The 13,991-nt window shown below is 43.1% G+C and overlaps 1 protein-coding gene across 1 annotated transcript; it reads right to left on the reverse strand.

The window, feature by feature from the left end:
* Positions 1–1,135: 1,135 nt before the first annotated feature.
* Positions 1,136–5,614, reverse strand: OTOR (otoraplin). Its single transcript, XM_070421432.1, has 4 exons — positions 4,616–5,614; positions 4,106–4,245; positions 3,094–3,204; positions 1,136–2,040 (listed from the first exon to the last, which is right to left on the reverse strand). Exons 1-4 carry the CDS (start codon positions 4,728–4,730, stop codon positions 2,017–2,019), a joined length of 390 nt encoding a protein of 129 aa, XP_070277533.1. The 5' UTR covers positions 4,731–5,614; the 3' UTR covers positions 1,136–2,016.
* Positions 5,615–13,991: the final 8,377 nt, after the last annotated feature.

A 13,991-nucleotide genomic window follows, 5' to 3' on the forward strand; every position in this document is an offset into this window, starting at 1 on the left:
CATTGCCCGCCCCCACCCCCCAACCCTCACCCTTCACTACCCAGCCCCCTTTTCTCCAGGTAGATGTCAGTCCTGGTGGGTAGGAGCTGGCTGGGGCAAGGAGGGAGCCTGCAGTTGGAAGCCCTGTGGTTGGAAAGTGAGGCTGGATGCATGAGACCAGACAGATGGGGGTGTTGGGCAGATTGAGAGGACAATGGGGCTTCTGGGTGTTTCAAGGGCTGATGGGGTATCTGGAATGGGGGAGCCAGCAGGCAAGAGACAAATAGAAACAAAGGTAGAGTAAACTCTTCTTACCTTAAAAGTGTGTTGAGAGCCCTACATGCTGCCTGAAACTTTTAATGGAATAAAGTGAGATAGAAAAAAATAAACTAGTTTGGGGGTTTTAGGCTTTTTTTGATGGAGTGGAAGGTGTATCATTTACATGACTGAACTCCATAATAATTTGGCAAAAACATCTTCATCTAAAGCAGTGGTTCTCAACCTTCCTAATGCTGCGACCCTTTAATACAGTTCCTCATGTTGTGGTGACCCCCAACCATAAAATTATTTTCGTTGCTACTTCATAACTGTAATTTTCCTACTGTTATGAATCGTAATGTAAATATCTGATATGCAGGATTGTGGATATTTTCATGGTTACAAATTGAACATAATTAAAGCATAGTGATTAATCACAGAAATAATATGTAATTATATGTGTTTTCCGATGGTCTTAGGCGACCCCTGTGAAAGGATTGTTCGACCCCCAAAGGGGTCGCGACCCACAGGTTGAGAACCTCTTATCTAAAGTCACTGTGGACCTAGATGAAAAATGACCCTGGGATCTAAGTCTCCAACTTGCCTTAAATGGCCCCCTCTTCATGGTTGTGGGATGACCAGACCACAGAAAACTGAGGAACAAACCCCATTTCCAACTCCTCCCCACCAACTTTCTACACCCTAAGGTAAAAAATGTTTTTAAAATATTATATTTAAACTCAGAAATGGTGAAATTTTTTGAGTCTAGTACAGACATTTTTATTAACATTGTAAACAGACAAACAACACAAATTTATGACTACATCAAAAGAATTACATTAGTAATACAAAACCAAAGCAGATTTCCAGTTAAATATAGGAAAACTTATGGGTCAATTGGAACTACCCAACCTGCGTCCCTCACCAGATTTTCTTTCCACATCGTCCTTGACTGGGGAATTTGCACAGGAAGAGGAAATTCAAGTTGAAACAGAAGGAGAAAATAACCTACAGATTTGTTTTTTTGTGTCTTTTCACTTGAAGCTTGAATAACACCAAGTGGTAGCACATATTAAAGGGAAACTATTTCATTAAAAATATTTTATAAACTGTCCCACCCCCACTGTATACACAAATATTTAAAATTTGGAGAGGGGTAAATTGATCATTTAGAGGGTAAAATTATTCAGATGAAATAATTTGTGAGACTTTTTAAAAAGATAAATTTAAAAGCATAGTTCAAACATCTATGAGTCCAAATAGCTCTCCCCCCACCAACAACTTCACATCCCAAAGCCATCAAAGATTAAAAGTAACAACAATCCTAGAGTATTCTCTGATGATACAGCGCCTTTGGGTAAATTATAACATTCCAATTTTCCAGAAAGTCATGTAGGAAGAAAACAGCATGTCCCAAGGGAAGACCTATGTGATCTACCAGGTTTATACAGGGAGCCAAAGAGCAGGGAAGAATTACTCTTCAGAAATAGCTACGGATGAACCATCTTCTCTATGCATCCCCCTGTAAGAGAAGGCTGACAAGTAACCCTCTGCTTTCAATCACCCACTTGCGCTGAAACCAAGCCAATAGAAAATGAGACTGAGTTGAAGCCCTTCCTTTTCTGCCACCTCTGGCCCCAAACCTTAGTCCTCCTGTAAGGTAACAAATCCTGGAAACCAAAGTCCAAAATAAGAGACACAGAATTTTGGGTTTCTTGTTTGTTTGCCTTTTTTCTTAATTTTGGTGTTTTCTTTCTACTTGCAGATTTGTCTAATCTCTTACTCGCAGAAAAAGTCAATATCCTGGAACAGAAACAAAAGGAAAAAAAGAATGAACTGAGAGGTGGGGCCAGAAACAGATGTAGATTCTTTATTTAAAATAATACCTAATCAAAGCTTAATTTGGACTTAAAATAAGTAAAGGTTGAAACCCAAAGATTATGACTTAATTATCACTTTAAAGTAAAATTACTTAAAATGAAAGTTCTCAAATACACTTTTAATTTATGGTTATTTGACACATTCAAGTTCAATGCTAACAAATGATGACAAGTGAGTTCCATTTGGTTAGGCTGGGCAATGTTTTGAAATTATTTAGCACAGCAGTTAGCTCCGGGAGAACGGCTTCAAAATAACCACCTTACAAAGTAGCTCTAAGGGGATCTTTTATTTCTGTCCTGGGTTTACAAGACCCCAGGGCATTGGAAAGAGTGTAATTTTTTTTTTTCCATACATAAGTGGAGTCTACCACAAAAATAAGGTATTCAGCCCTAACCGGTTTGGCTCAGTGGATAGAGTGTCGGCCTGCGGACTTAAAGGTCCCAGGTTCGATTCCGGTCAAGTGCATGTGCCTTGGCTGCGGGCACATCCCCAGTCGGGGGTGTGCAGGAGGCAGCCGATCGATGTTTCTAACTCTCTATCCCTCTCCCATCCTCTCTGTGAAAAATCAATAAAATATATTTTAAAAAATATATATGTTTAAAAATAAGGTATTCAAAGATTTTACCAGAATGTATTGACTTTATTAAATACAGGTGGTATATTTTTTCCCCAGCCCAAGTCTTGAGCAAATAAATATGTGACCATCAGTTAGAGTCAGATGATACTATTTGGTTTCTTTCTTTGTGACATGAATTACTTTCAACTAAAACAAAAGGGGGGTCAGTGGAGAAAGTTCAATACTCTTTCAACCTTGGTAGTAGGTATGGATGCTCTCCCAAACCTCTCTGTCTCAGAAGTCACCACGGGAACCTGGGCTTTGCTCCATATATAATGTGAGTTACATGATGCATGTAAACACCAGCCTGCATTATGCCAAGAGCTGAGTCTTTCTCTGGCCACCTCTGAGACACTTACTGTGGTCGGGACTTCCTTGATGGCTTCCTGGTACACGTGTTGCTCCTCCACCAAGTTCCTGGGAAAATAACCCACCGTTCCCATCTCGTCCTCATGGTCATCACCATACACCTGTGCCCCAAAATGAACCAGTCAGGGGAAAGCAGATGTGAGGCTCCAGAAACCCTCACGCATCCCCTTTGCTGTTAGTGAGAATGACATAACTGCCAATGCCTTGCACTTCACTCTGGATTCCGGGGGCTCAGACTTAAATTTTAAGTTCACTTATAGAATTAGGTCAACCCCCAGAGGTTGTGTATCTATTCTTCTGTGGCCCAGTCTCTTACTGGTCTCACTACTTCAGCATGCCTTTATTTTCTGCAATCTTGTGAGCTGCCTGAGATAACTTTGGAATCATAAATAAATAAAGTCAGTAAATTTTTAAAAGTAAATTTTATTTTAAAGGACTTGAATTTTTCAGTTTTTAAAAATTTAAATGAACATAAACTTGAGTAAATTTAAGATTTAATTCTTCATTCCCTGAGAATCTATCTGTGGCACTGCCAATGAGGACAGTAAGTCAGTCCTGGCTTACCCCCTCCCCAGGGCCCATTCTACACATTTTAACTAAAAAAAGGAGATTCTTTGGAATTAAAGAAGGGGCTAAAGTTTCCTTAAAAATATTGAAACATAGACTGACTGCCAACATACATGCCTTTACTTGGCTAATCCAAGTAACTTTTAGTAAGTTTCAAACTCTTTGGGAGGCTCAAGTTCCCATGTATCAGACTAGTTTTTCTTGCAAAAACATCACATAAGCCTGCATTTGGCTCTGTTATAAAATTGTCATTGTTTCTTCAAAATATCATAAAAACAAATATACATGAATTTTTGTACTTGCATCTACAATCTCTACATTGTTCTTAACAGCCAGTTTTAAACATGTAAAATGCATTGAAGATAGGTAATAGGGAAAAACATTAAGAGCAACATATGTCAAGTTGTGTGTATATTTTCAATAATCTCATCTTACACTGCCAGCCCAAAATTCTCCAGCTTCATTTTCTTTTACCAGCTTTGAGTAAACATATATCTGCTGCCCTTTTTTAACGTTAATGAATCTACAGTCTGGGGCATTGTAATCTTCTTGAGCTCTGGCCAGAGAAATAGTATCTGGAAGGAAAAACAAAACAAAACTTTGAATGACTACTTTTTTGGCTCCTAGATTTTAAAACAGTAAAAAGGCAGAGCAGAGCAGAAAACTCAGAAATCAGAGTGACTAATACCTCCCCATTCACAGCTTCTGGTCAGTTCAAAGGGAATAAGAAATACAAAGCATTAAAGCTGCATCCAACAGAATCTTAGCCAAGCAGATATCCTATGGTTAACTCTCTAGAGATACAGACCAGGATAAAACAATGCCAAGCAAACATACACATTAGAGAAGATTCACTTCAAAGAACAATCAGATTTTGTGCTGTTAGTGGATAGTTTTTCAATTATTTAATAACAACATAATAAAAGGCATTTAAAAAGTCCTTACAGACACACTCGTCATCTGCACAGAGCTTCTTGGAAGCAAGTTTGTCCATAAATATTCCATGCACGGTGCCTAAGGCCACAAGACCTGGAAGGAAAAGTAACAATAGTCTTGCCATCGCCTTTTTTGCTGCTTATGCTATCGCCCTTTGAGTGGAAGTGGAAACTGACTTCAGTGGTTCCTGCCTTTTATGTGAAAGCCAGACATCTGGGTAAACCCCCCGGCCAATGGGAAGGTGCCTCTGCTTTCATAACAGCTACTGGGCTCCAGGGGCTACTTCGCATCTGATTTTCCAAAGAGACTCAAATTCTATGTCTTCTTTTTATACACAAATTATTTCCAACTGGTCCATCATTGTTAAAGCCACTTTAGTTGTGGTTTACTGCATCAGCAGGGCATTGTTGAGAAAACTAGGAGAATTTTAAATCTGTTTTAAAAAAATTTAGTTCAATTCTCATATTCTTTCAACCTCTGAGCAAAAATGTGCTCACTGTAGGAATCTGTTGAAAATGTGAGAGCTACATCTTTGGTCCAAAGGATTTTGTTTTAAACACATCCAATTGATTATCTCGGTTTATATAACAGGTGAATGAAAGGATTCTTGAGTTTAGAAGTCATTCATAATAGGATTCTTTGAAATTGTGTCTGCCATGGGGCAGACATGGATTGTAGCACAGGAGTCACATTCAGACCCTACCAATGGGGAAAGGAAGAGATGGGTGGGTTGGAAAAATGGAACAATCTTTTCTCCACCTACCTTACCGGAGACTTTTGAAAGTCAGTCTCAAAATGTTCAAGGATTTGGGATCCTAAAGAAGGGAGCAAAGCTAGAGGTTTGAGTTACCACTCCTACTCCTTCCCTGCTCCTGGGCATCTTTCCCATGGAAGGAATGGCACTGCTAGAAGCCACCAAAGTTGAAACACAATACCTGGTTCCATCTATTCAACAAATTTACTAAGCACCTACCTTGTGCCAGGCACTGTTGTAGACACTAGAGACATAGGAGTGAATAGAGTCTGTAGTCCCACAGGTTTACTTTCTATTAGCAGAGACATACAGTAGGTTGCTAGTTTTATATAGTGTTTGGGACTGGCATCTCTCCCATAAAGTGCCCTGCTCCATGGTTTATGGACTAGAGGTCCCTGTCAGGATGCCCCGCCCACTTGGTGGACGACCAGGTTTCAGAGCGGTGCCTCTCCGACCCAGCCCCCAAATGCAGTCACCTCAAAAAATGAAGGCCAACCAATCAACTTACAAATTAATTTTGTACAAAATAATTCTCCAAGGGAGAAACTGGAAAAGCAAAATATATATACAGTAGAATTTTAAAAATTGATTGATTGGTTGTGTGTGTGTGTGTGTGTGTGTGTGTAAGAAAGTTTCCTTGTTTTGTTTGTGTGTGGACAGGGGGGCACTGTGATTTTCAGGGGGGGGTCTTTCATACAGCTGGCCCTGGTTTAGAAGCTTGTTTAATTCAATATCTTCATTATAGATGAAAAAACTGAGGCCCAGTAAAGGTCAGGGCTGTCTTCTTAACCACACAATCTAAAGGCTGCCTAGCAGGACTGTGGTTCAGTGCTGTTTCCACACGTCTGCTCTCAAATTAGAATTGGGATTTTGAATTCTTTATTTTCAGATTCACTTCAAGAAATGAATGAATTAGAAATCAAAATGCCAGTGCATTTTCCTTCCTCTACTTTAGGGATCTAAGAGGATCTCTGGAAAAAGTAAAGTATTAAATCTTCTTAGTTCTGATGGGGCAGCTGTTTTACAGACTGTTTACAGTCTCAAGCCAGCCCTCAACATAGGAGAGTTCAAAGACAATTACCTTTTGAATCACTTGAAGAAATGGAGACTGCGCAAAGTCAGATTGCCACACTGTATATAGGCTCCCCAAAGCAGAGTGACATGTTGAATAAAGCCACATCCAAGCTCTCACAACTCAGCAAATACAAAGCCCTTATTGGCCATTTGAAGAAGTAAAGAGATGTCAAGCCTACTGAGTGTGTCGCGGGCAGGCCTGGGATGCCTTAGCATTCTGTAGTGGGCAGAGACAGGATGATGACTAGAGAGAGGCCTCTGTAAAATGTTGCTTGCAGCTCTCTCTGTTTCCTGCTGCTGTGTCGGCAAGGTGGGGGAGCCGAGCTAGCTCGAATAAAGACTCTTATGCTTTTGCATCGGACATGGCTGGCTCCCTGATGTGGTTTTTTGGGGATCCTGAAATCTGGGCATAACATTTGGGGGCTCGTCCGGGATTCCCAAGACCATCCAGGGACCCCCAGTTCGAAGAGTCTGACTGGCCGCGGTAAGTGTCTGTGTGTTATGTATTCTGTTCTGTGTGATATATGTTATCTCTAAGGGACTTTTCCTGTATCTGGAGGAATGGCTTCTAGATGGTACTCACCGTCAAAACTCGGACTGGCTAAGGGTTCGAATCTGGCCTATCTTTTAAAAAAGGTAGAAGAGAAGCATTCCTAGGCAGTTTTCTACTGCCTCTGTTCAGGGACTTGTTCTGTATCTGTTCTGTGTGAGCTCACTTCTGAAATCTGTAATCGCCCGCAATGATCTAAGTGGACGCACAGGGGGATCAAGGGCGGGAGGAGTCGGGGGACGCCTCGACCCTCCATCTGGAGGGGTGTAGTTTTGCTTCCGCGGAGTCGGAAGGTCTGTAGAAACCCCCTCAATCTGAGAATCTGAGACGAGGCGGGTCGCTCCCGCCGGTTTGGCGTAAGGCCATCGTCTAGTTGCTTCCATGGAGTTGGAAGGCTGTTCTTTGGGGCCCTCTGTTTGTCTGTGTCTGTGTTTTTCTGTTTTCTGTGGACTTACTGGACGGATGTTATGGGACGGACTCAGACTGCTCCTTTGGGTATTGTGATTGATCATTTCAAGGAGATTGGGGGAGGCTGTAGAGCTCCCTCAGGAGTTGGAAAGTTGGTATTGTTTAAACTCTGAGTGAATGTCTGGTGAAAGTGTGTGAGTGTGGAGGGAGGGGGTCTGCCCTCTCCCCCTCTTTGTGTGGCTCCACGACTTTGGTCAGGTGGGCATCTGAGTGAGGATCTGTGAAAACAGGTCACCCCCTCCCCAAGTAAATGCGTCTGGGATTTCTGTGCATGTGTAGAGAGAAAAGCTGGCTTAAAACTAATGCGCGCACTGTCCGATTTTGGATAGAGTTTTGAGCTAGAGTCTCTTTGCAGATGTGCAGGATGGAGCCCAAGACTGATCATTTACCCAAAGAAAAAAATGGATGCTAGCTAGATTCTAGACTGATTGAGAAATGCTGAATATTTTGACTTGCCAGCTAAAAGTTTAAGGTTCGGATTGAATTGGGAAAAATTGTGTTATTGTGGAAACTAAATGCCTTTGCTTATTGGTACAGCCACCATTTTGGGCTGCAAGCTTTGGCAGCCGCCATGTTGGCCGCATGGTTTGCCGCTCCCCTGGGGGCTGCCATCTTGAAACAGCAAAGGCCCCCGCCCTCTGATTTAGTCAGGGGTGGAGCTTTAAGGCAAAGTTTTATGGGGCTGCAAATGTGCTTGCTTTGTGGATTTATTTTTTAAGCTAATCTCTTAAACCTAGAAAACCCTGCTTTCCTTAAACTAAGGACAATCAAAGGTTATGTCAAAGTCTTTAAAAGGGACTGATAGCAGTAATCCAATTTCTAAAGTCAGATAGAGACTGTGGTTTCATGCTGAACCTAGGTTACCCAAGGACTCTAGATAATCTGTTTAACCACATCTGTGGTTTGGATTGCATGCTGTCTCTGCTTCTGTAAATTGATCTGTCCTTATTGCTTAAATATGTATCCTTGTTAAATTTGAATGTATTGTTAATCTGAGGAATGTTAATTATTTACATGTCACCTAAAAATTAAGGCTAAAAGTTTTAACTAACTGAAAAGCATGGCTTTGGTGTGATGGGAGGAAAGAAATTTTGAATGGATGGTAGGCCAGTAAGCTGGAACTGGTCACTGGTGGTGGATTGTGAGAAGGGCTGGACACTGCCTAACTTCTCCTTCCTTGGTACCCCTGAAACATCAGAGGGTACTTCTGGCCTTGGTTTTCTTGGTTTCTGGTTTTGGATTTGTTTTTGTTTGTGATGAAAACCGTTTCTATCTGAATGAGACATAGGTCAAGAATCCTGTCCTGGAATGTGGGAAAGGGAAGACCCCCACATCTGTTCCTGTCAGGCCCCCATCAGGGGACTTGGGTGATGTTCCTGTTATCAGCTCAAGAGCCCAAGACTGTAAAAATACTTGTTCACTGAAAAGGTGTAAGTGTAAATGTTTATTTGATGTTTGTAAGCATCTCTGTTTGTTTGCTGGGAACTTTGATTTGCTATGTGATATTCTGTGCTGGGTTGGGATTTTGGAATTCTGGGGTAAATTTAAAAGGTATTTGTGGCTTTTCTAGTCTGATTGGGACATTTAAGGATGGGGCTCACAATTCCTCAAGGCAGAGATTTCATGGGCCCTTCCCCCTGCCTGTGAAAGGAAGGCAACGGGCCCTAGAATCTGTACAAGACCAGCCCCAACCCCAACTCCTCCTCATCAGCACAGACCAGGAGATTGGGTCTACAGCAGAAGGCACCGCCAGGAGACCCTCGAGCCACGTTGGAAGGGTCCCTACACTGTGGTGCTGACGACCCCCACCGCTCTCAAGGTAGACGGCGTCGCGACCTGGGTCCATCTGTGATCCGGGAAGACTTCGTCATCAAATGGAGCGTTGATCGAGATCAACGCAACCAGCTCAAGCTCAAGCTACGGCATGCTCGACCTGCCTGATGCTGGTAACATTGCTCGCGATCACTCCTGCTGCCGGGAGCCCCCACAATATTGTGTAATAGACTTAGATGATGCCTGCATCTTCATGGACATGGCTCCAAAGAGACAAGGACAATTTATAGGAAGGTCAAGAATAGACTTTAGTAGGATTTGGCTGCCTGAAGCGGCCATGATGCCAATATTATGTTTCATTGTATTGATATGTTATATTGACCTTTGATTCTCTTGCAGGTTTGAATGTATGTTGACTGTCCTGGAAGGGGACTGTGTGGGGTGAACCCCAAGAGTAGAGGGTGTCTGGCTGCCAAGAGGGCAGGTGCCCAACTGGGCAGGGAAGGGTGCCCATCAGGTTTTGGTCTCTGTTGAGAGACAGTTGATGGTTGGCAGCCTGTATATTGTCTTGCAGGCCTGCGTAACCATGCCCATGTCAGGGGCAGTACAAACCTCAACTGTAGAAAGCTGGGAAAGGCCTGTTTGGAATAGAAGGTCTAAGGCATGGTTATGCATAGAAAGAAAGTTTAATGCCAACAGTTACTGTTTTGTTATAACTCCATGAAAAGGAATTGGCAAGGAAAAATCAGAAAAATCTTAGAGCAGATCAGTATGTTTCTCTCCTTACATAATTCCTCTGAAATATTGGCAATGCTAAATAAGTCATGGCAATACATTTCTTTGCATAGATTCAATAAGACTGGTACCTAATAGTGGTTTTATTAATGGAAAACTTTGACTGGAGTATCATGTTTTAAAGAGCCCTGTCTGAGCTCTAAAGACTTGAAGCCAGTAAAAATGCCACAAAGAAAGCCTGGTATCCTGCTTGGAAGCCCTGAAGATGGCTGGCGCTGGAGCGTCAGGCCCATGCCCTACCATTATTGGTGGTTGGTAAGAGTAGAAGGGGAGCAGTAGGGATGCCTCTGCGTTCCTGCGGAACCCCCACACACTCTGGGCCGCAACAAGTAGGAGGGCTACTGAGATGGGCTTAAAGCCTAGAGCGTGGGCTAAGGTGGAGTTGCTACAGGTGAGGGATTCACCTAACTCAGCAGATACTGCAGGCGGGCCTGATGGCAGCTGGGTGGCGCGGCTTCCTGGCCCTACGGGGCACATTAAGATTCAACCATGAGATTCCAGCAAAGGTAGTCAGTTACCATTCTTGTGTTTATGCAAACATCAGGACAGTAGATAAATTAATCTTGATTTGGCTTTTTGATAGCCATGGAGGAATTTTAAGAAGAAAAATCCTATTTCAATAGAAGTTGTTAAAGCTAAAATGGTTTCTTTCCCTTCCACCAGACCATTTGTTAAGATATGCCCAGTACGGGCCTCTAGCAACGGTGGAATAGAAAAGCAGTCGGTCTCATGATTGAGCCGGAAGTTCCAAGACAAAGGGGGGAATGAAAGGGCGAGGGCTAGGCCCTCCACCTTGCCCCAGGGTAAGGGCTAGGCCCTCCACCTTGCCCCAGGGTAAGGGCTACGCCCTCCACCTTGCCCCAGGGTAAGTGCTCCATCTTACCTTGGCCACATGCTTGGCAAGGAGCTTCTTCCCGGAAGTCTAAGCCTCTGCTGGCCACACCCAGGAACAAGACACAGACTTGTGCCTGGCCAATCGGCAGAGCACAGTCCTTTCTCCTCCCCTTCCTCCAACTCCCCCTATATAACCGGTCTCCACACAGAGTTATCTCTCTCTCTGTTTCCTGCTGCTGTGTCGGCAAGGTGGGGGAGCCGAGCTAGCTCGAATAAAGACTCTTATGCTTTTGCATCGGGAAAAAAAAAAAAAAAAAAAAAAAATGTTGCTTGCAAATAGCAACTTTAACTTGCAATAATTCAGCAAGCAGTTGTGCCTGGCAGCCATGCTCGAGACACTGCCCATCTGAGGGTCCAGAAAATGGCTCTGTCCTCTGTATTTTCAGATGTATTCTCTGAGTCTTTAACCCCCATAAGACATTTTTTCCCAAATGAGCATCTCCCTCTGGAGTTCGTGAAATGGAGACTGTGGCTCCCTTAGGGTCTAGAAATAGGCTTGGGCAAGTGGGTGGGGTGGAAGCTGCCTCCTTGTCACAGCCTACAAGGCTCTGAGTGATCTGGCCGCTGCCCCTGAAGTCACCTCCTGTCACTCTCCCTCACTTGCTCTGTGCCTGCCATACCAGCTGCTGTCTTTTGAAAATGCTGAGCTTGTTTTCACTTCAGACCTCTCAGTTTATCGCCTGGGATGCTTTCCTTCCAGTGAGTGGTGTCCAGGTCTCTGGCCAAGGTGTCTCCATAAACAGACCAGTTTACCAGACCACTTCCTGCACTCCTCCAACCAATCTCTCCGTCATGGGACTGTGGCATGTGGCATGCCTTTTTTATTTATGTGGTGTTTTGTCCCCCAAAGCTCTATGAGGTGGAGATCTTGTCTATCTTGCTCATCACTCTATAACTAGCACTCAAAAATACTTAGTACTCACAACTAGGTATTCATTGAATAAATGCATGAGTCCCCTGAAATAGTATGCTTAGGTATATACCTGCACATGTCCATTTTTTTTTTCTGGTGAAAGTCCCTAGGTTTTATCATATTCAAAAAGAGGCTCATTCTTCCAAAATTAGTATTCACTGACTAAATTATTAGGGCAGAGACTCAGTGGTCTGGCCACCAAAGTATGGTCCTCAGACAAGCAACTTTGACATCACTTTATAGAAATAGTCCCTCTTACCTCATCCCAGACCTCGTAAATCTGAATCTATGTTGTGACAAGATGTGCAAAGGGTTAATATGAACATTAAAGCTTGAGAAGAATTGCTAGAGGGCAAATCAAATAAAGCAAAATGTTTTAGCCAGAGTTCCAGATTCTACATTAGGTCTCTGCTGGATACATTTTCCAAAGACAAAAGGCTTATTAAATATCCAAACAGAAAATACTTCAAGCCTTAAAGTTTAAAATGGAGATGTGAGCCTTTCACAAGTTTTCACTTTTATACTATCTTGTATTTATACTGCCTTTGAAAAACACAATTTGAAAGAATGATCTAATCATTATAACATACTTGTACGGTAGAAATCTACTTTGTTCTTTCTTAACCTTGACTCACATTGGAACCACCAAGGAGCTTAAAAATGATTGATGAATGGGTTTCACCCTGGATTTAACTGATATGGAGCATGGATTAGAAAATGTTTGAAAATGCTTCCCAGATGATTCTAATATGCAGCCAAAGCCGAAAATCAAATTCAAAATTGAGAACCGCTATATTAGATGGGTAGCAACACTGTTCCCTCCAAATACTCCTAGACACTCCCACTCCCACAGATGGGTAAAGGTCAGAAAAGCCTATTTTGAACATGTCTTCTTCAAAGAATAATTAGCTCCTTTTTCTTCACTTTCCTCCCTCATGAAGCCTTGCTTTCTAAAGTTTGATTACATACAGGGAGGTTTGAGCAAGTCAGTAAATGCATTGAGGTTAATGGGACTTGTGGAAAGTTACAAATAAGGGCGGGGGGTAGGGGGGGACGGCTAGAATAAGTGTTCAGGTGTGTATAGATCTTCTCTATAAAATTAAGATCATGAGGCTCTCCGGCTGGGTTGGAGGGGCTGGAGCTCTCTCTTAGGCCCCGCTTGGGCCCTCCCTCACCTGGCCCTGTCCAGATGTGGTGCTGCAGGGCCTGCGCCTGGCTCGAGGGGCAGGCACCACGGTTCTAGTGGGACATGGGCAAGAAGCACAGGTCTTACAAACACCTGCCTCTACTAGGAACATACGAGAAGCCCTTGAAGCTGGTCCTCCAAGTAGGAGGGAAAGATGTCAACCAGCTCTCCACCTGCAGCTTGGGGCACAACTCAAGCCTCTTCGAGAGAAGGATCGTGACGAACACAAGGACAGAACTCAGAAAAAGAGAAGGACGAAAAGCAGGTTCAAGGGAGAAACACAGAAGCGTGTGAAGGAAGATAGAAAGAAGCCAGATCAGGATCATGTGGAGAATGAGGCAGAAAAAGACCTCCAGGGCCAGGCCCCTGCAGGATTAGACTTGCCTCCTGACAAGCCTCCCAAGCTCCTTAGCCAAACAAGAAGTAGAACACACACCTCTTTGAATCAATTGATGAGACAGTTGCAAATAAAAGACCCAAGTGCTTTCTTTTCATTTCCTGTGACTGACTTTATTGCTCCCAGCTACTTCATGATCATTAACCACCCAATAGATTTTAGTACCATGAAAAAGACCGACTACCAGTCTACAGAACTGAAGGATAACTTCAAGCTTATGTGTACTGATGCTATGATTTACAACAAACCAGGGACCACTTATTATAAAGCTGCAACGAAGCTATTGCACTCAGGAGTGAACATTCTTAGCCAGGAGAGAATTCAGAGCCTGACGCAGAGCACAGACTTCATGGCAGACATGCAGCAGAGTTGGAAGCAGAAAGACTGGACTGACACCCCACAGAGAGGAGAGGATGGCAGCTGCTGGCCACCGAAAGGGAGGACTCAGGCAAGATGGGAACACAAGCCTTTGAGTCCCAAAGAGGAAAACAAAGACAAAAATGTGCTTGAGGTAAAGTTAAGAGCAATAATTTAGAAAGAGAGCAGGAGAGAAGTTGTCCTGGAGGCTTGTTAATAGTCAA

This window comes from Myotis yumanensis, unplaced genomic scaffold (assembly GCF_028538775.1).
Source record: "Myotis yumanensis isolate MYYU_CA2020_CCGP unplaced genomic scaffold, mMyoYum1.0.hap1 SCAF_7, whole genome shotgun sequence".
Classification (NCBI taxonomy): Eukaryota; Metazoa; Chordata; class Mammalia; order Chiroptera; family Vespertilionidae; genus Myotis; species Myotis yumanensis.

Excerpts from the sequence above, each read along its gene's own strand:
- OTOR (XM_070421432.1), bottom strand. The coding sequence starts at position 4,730 with ATGGCAAGACTATTGTTACTTTTCCTTCCAGGTCTTGTGGCCTTAGGC. Across the intron at positions 4,246-4,615 it reads TGCAGATGACGAGTGTGTCT|ATACTATTTCTCTGGCCAGA; the intron begins GTAAGGACTTTT and ends TTTTCCTTCCAG. Across the intron at positions 3,205-4,105 it reads GAGAATTTTGGGCTGGCAGT|GTGTATGGTGATGACCATGA; the intron begins GTAAGATGAGAT and ends TTTGGGGCACAG.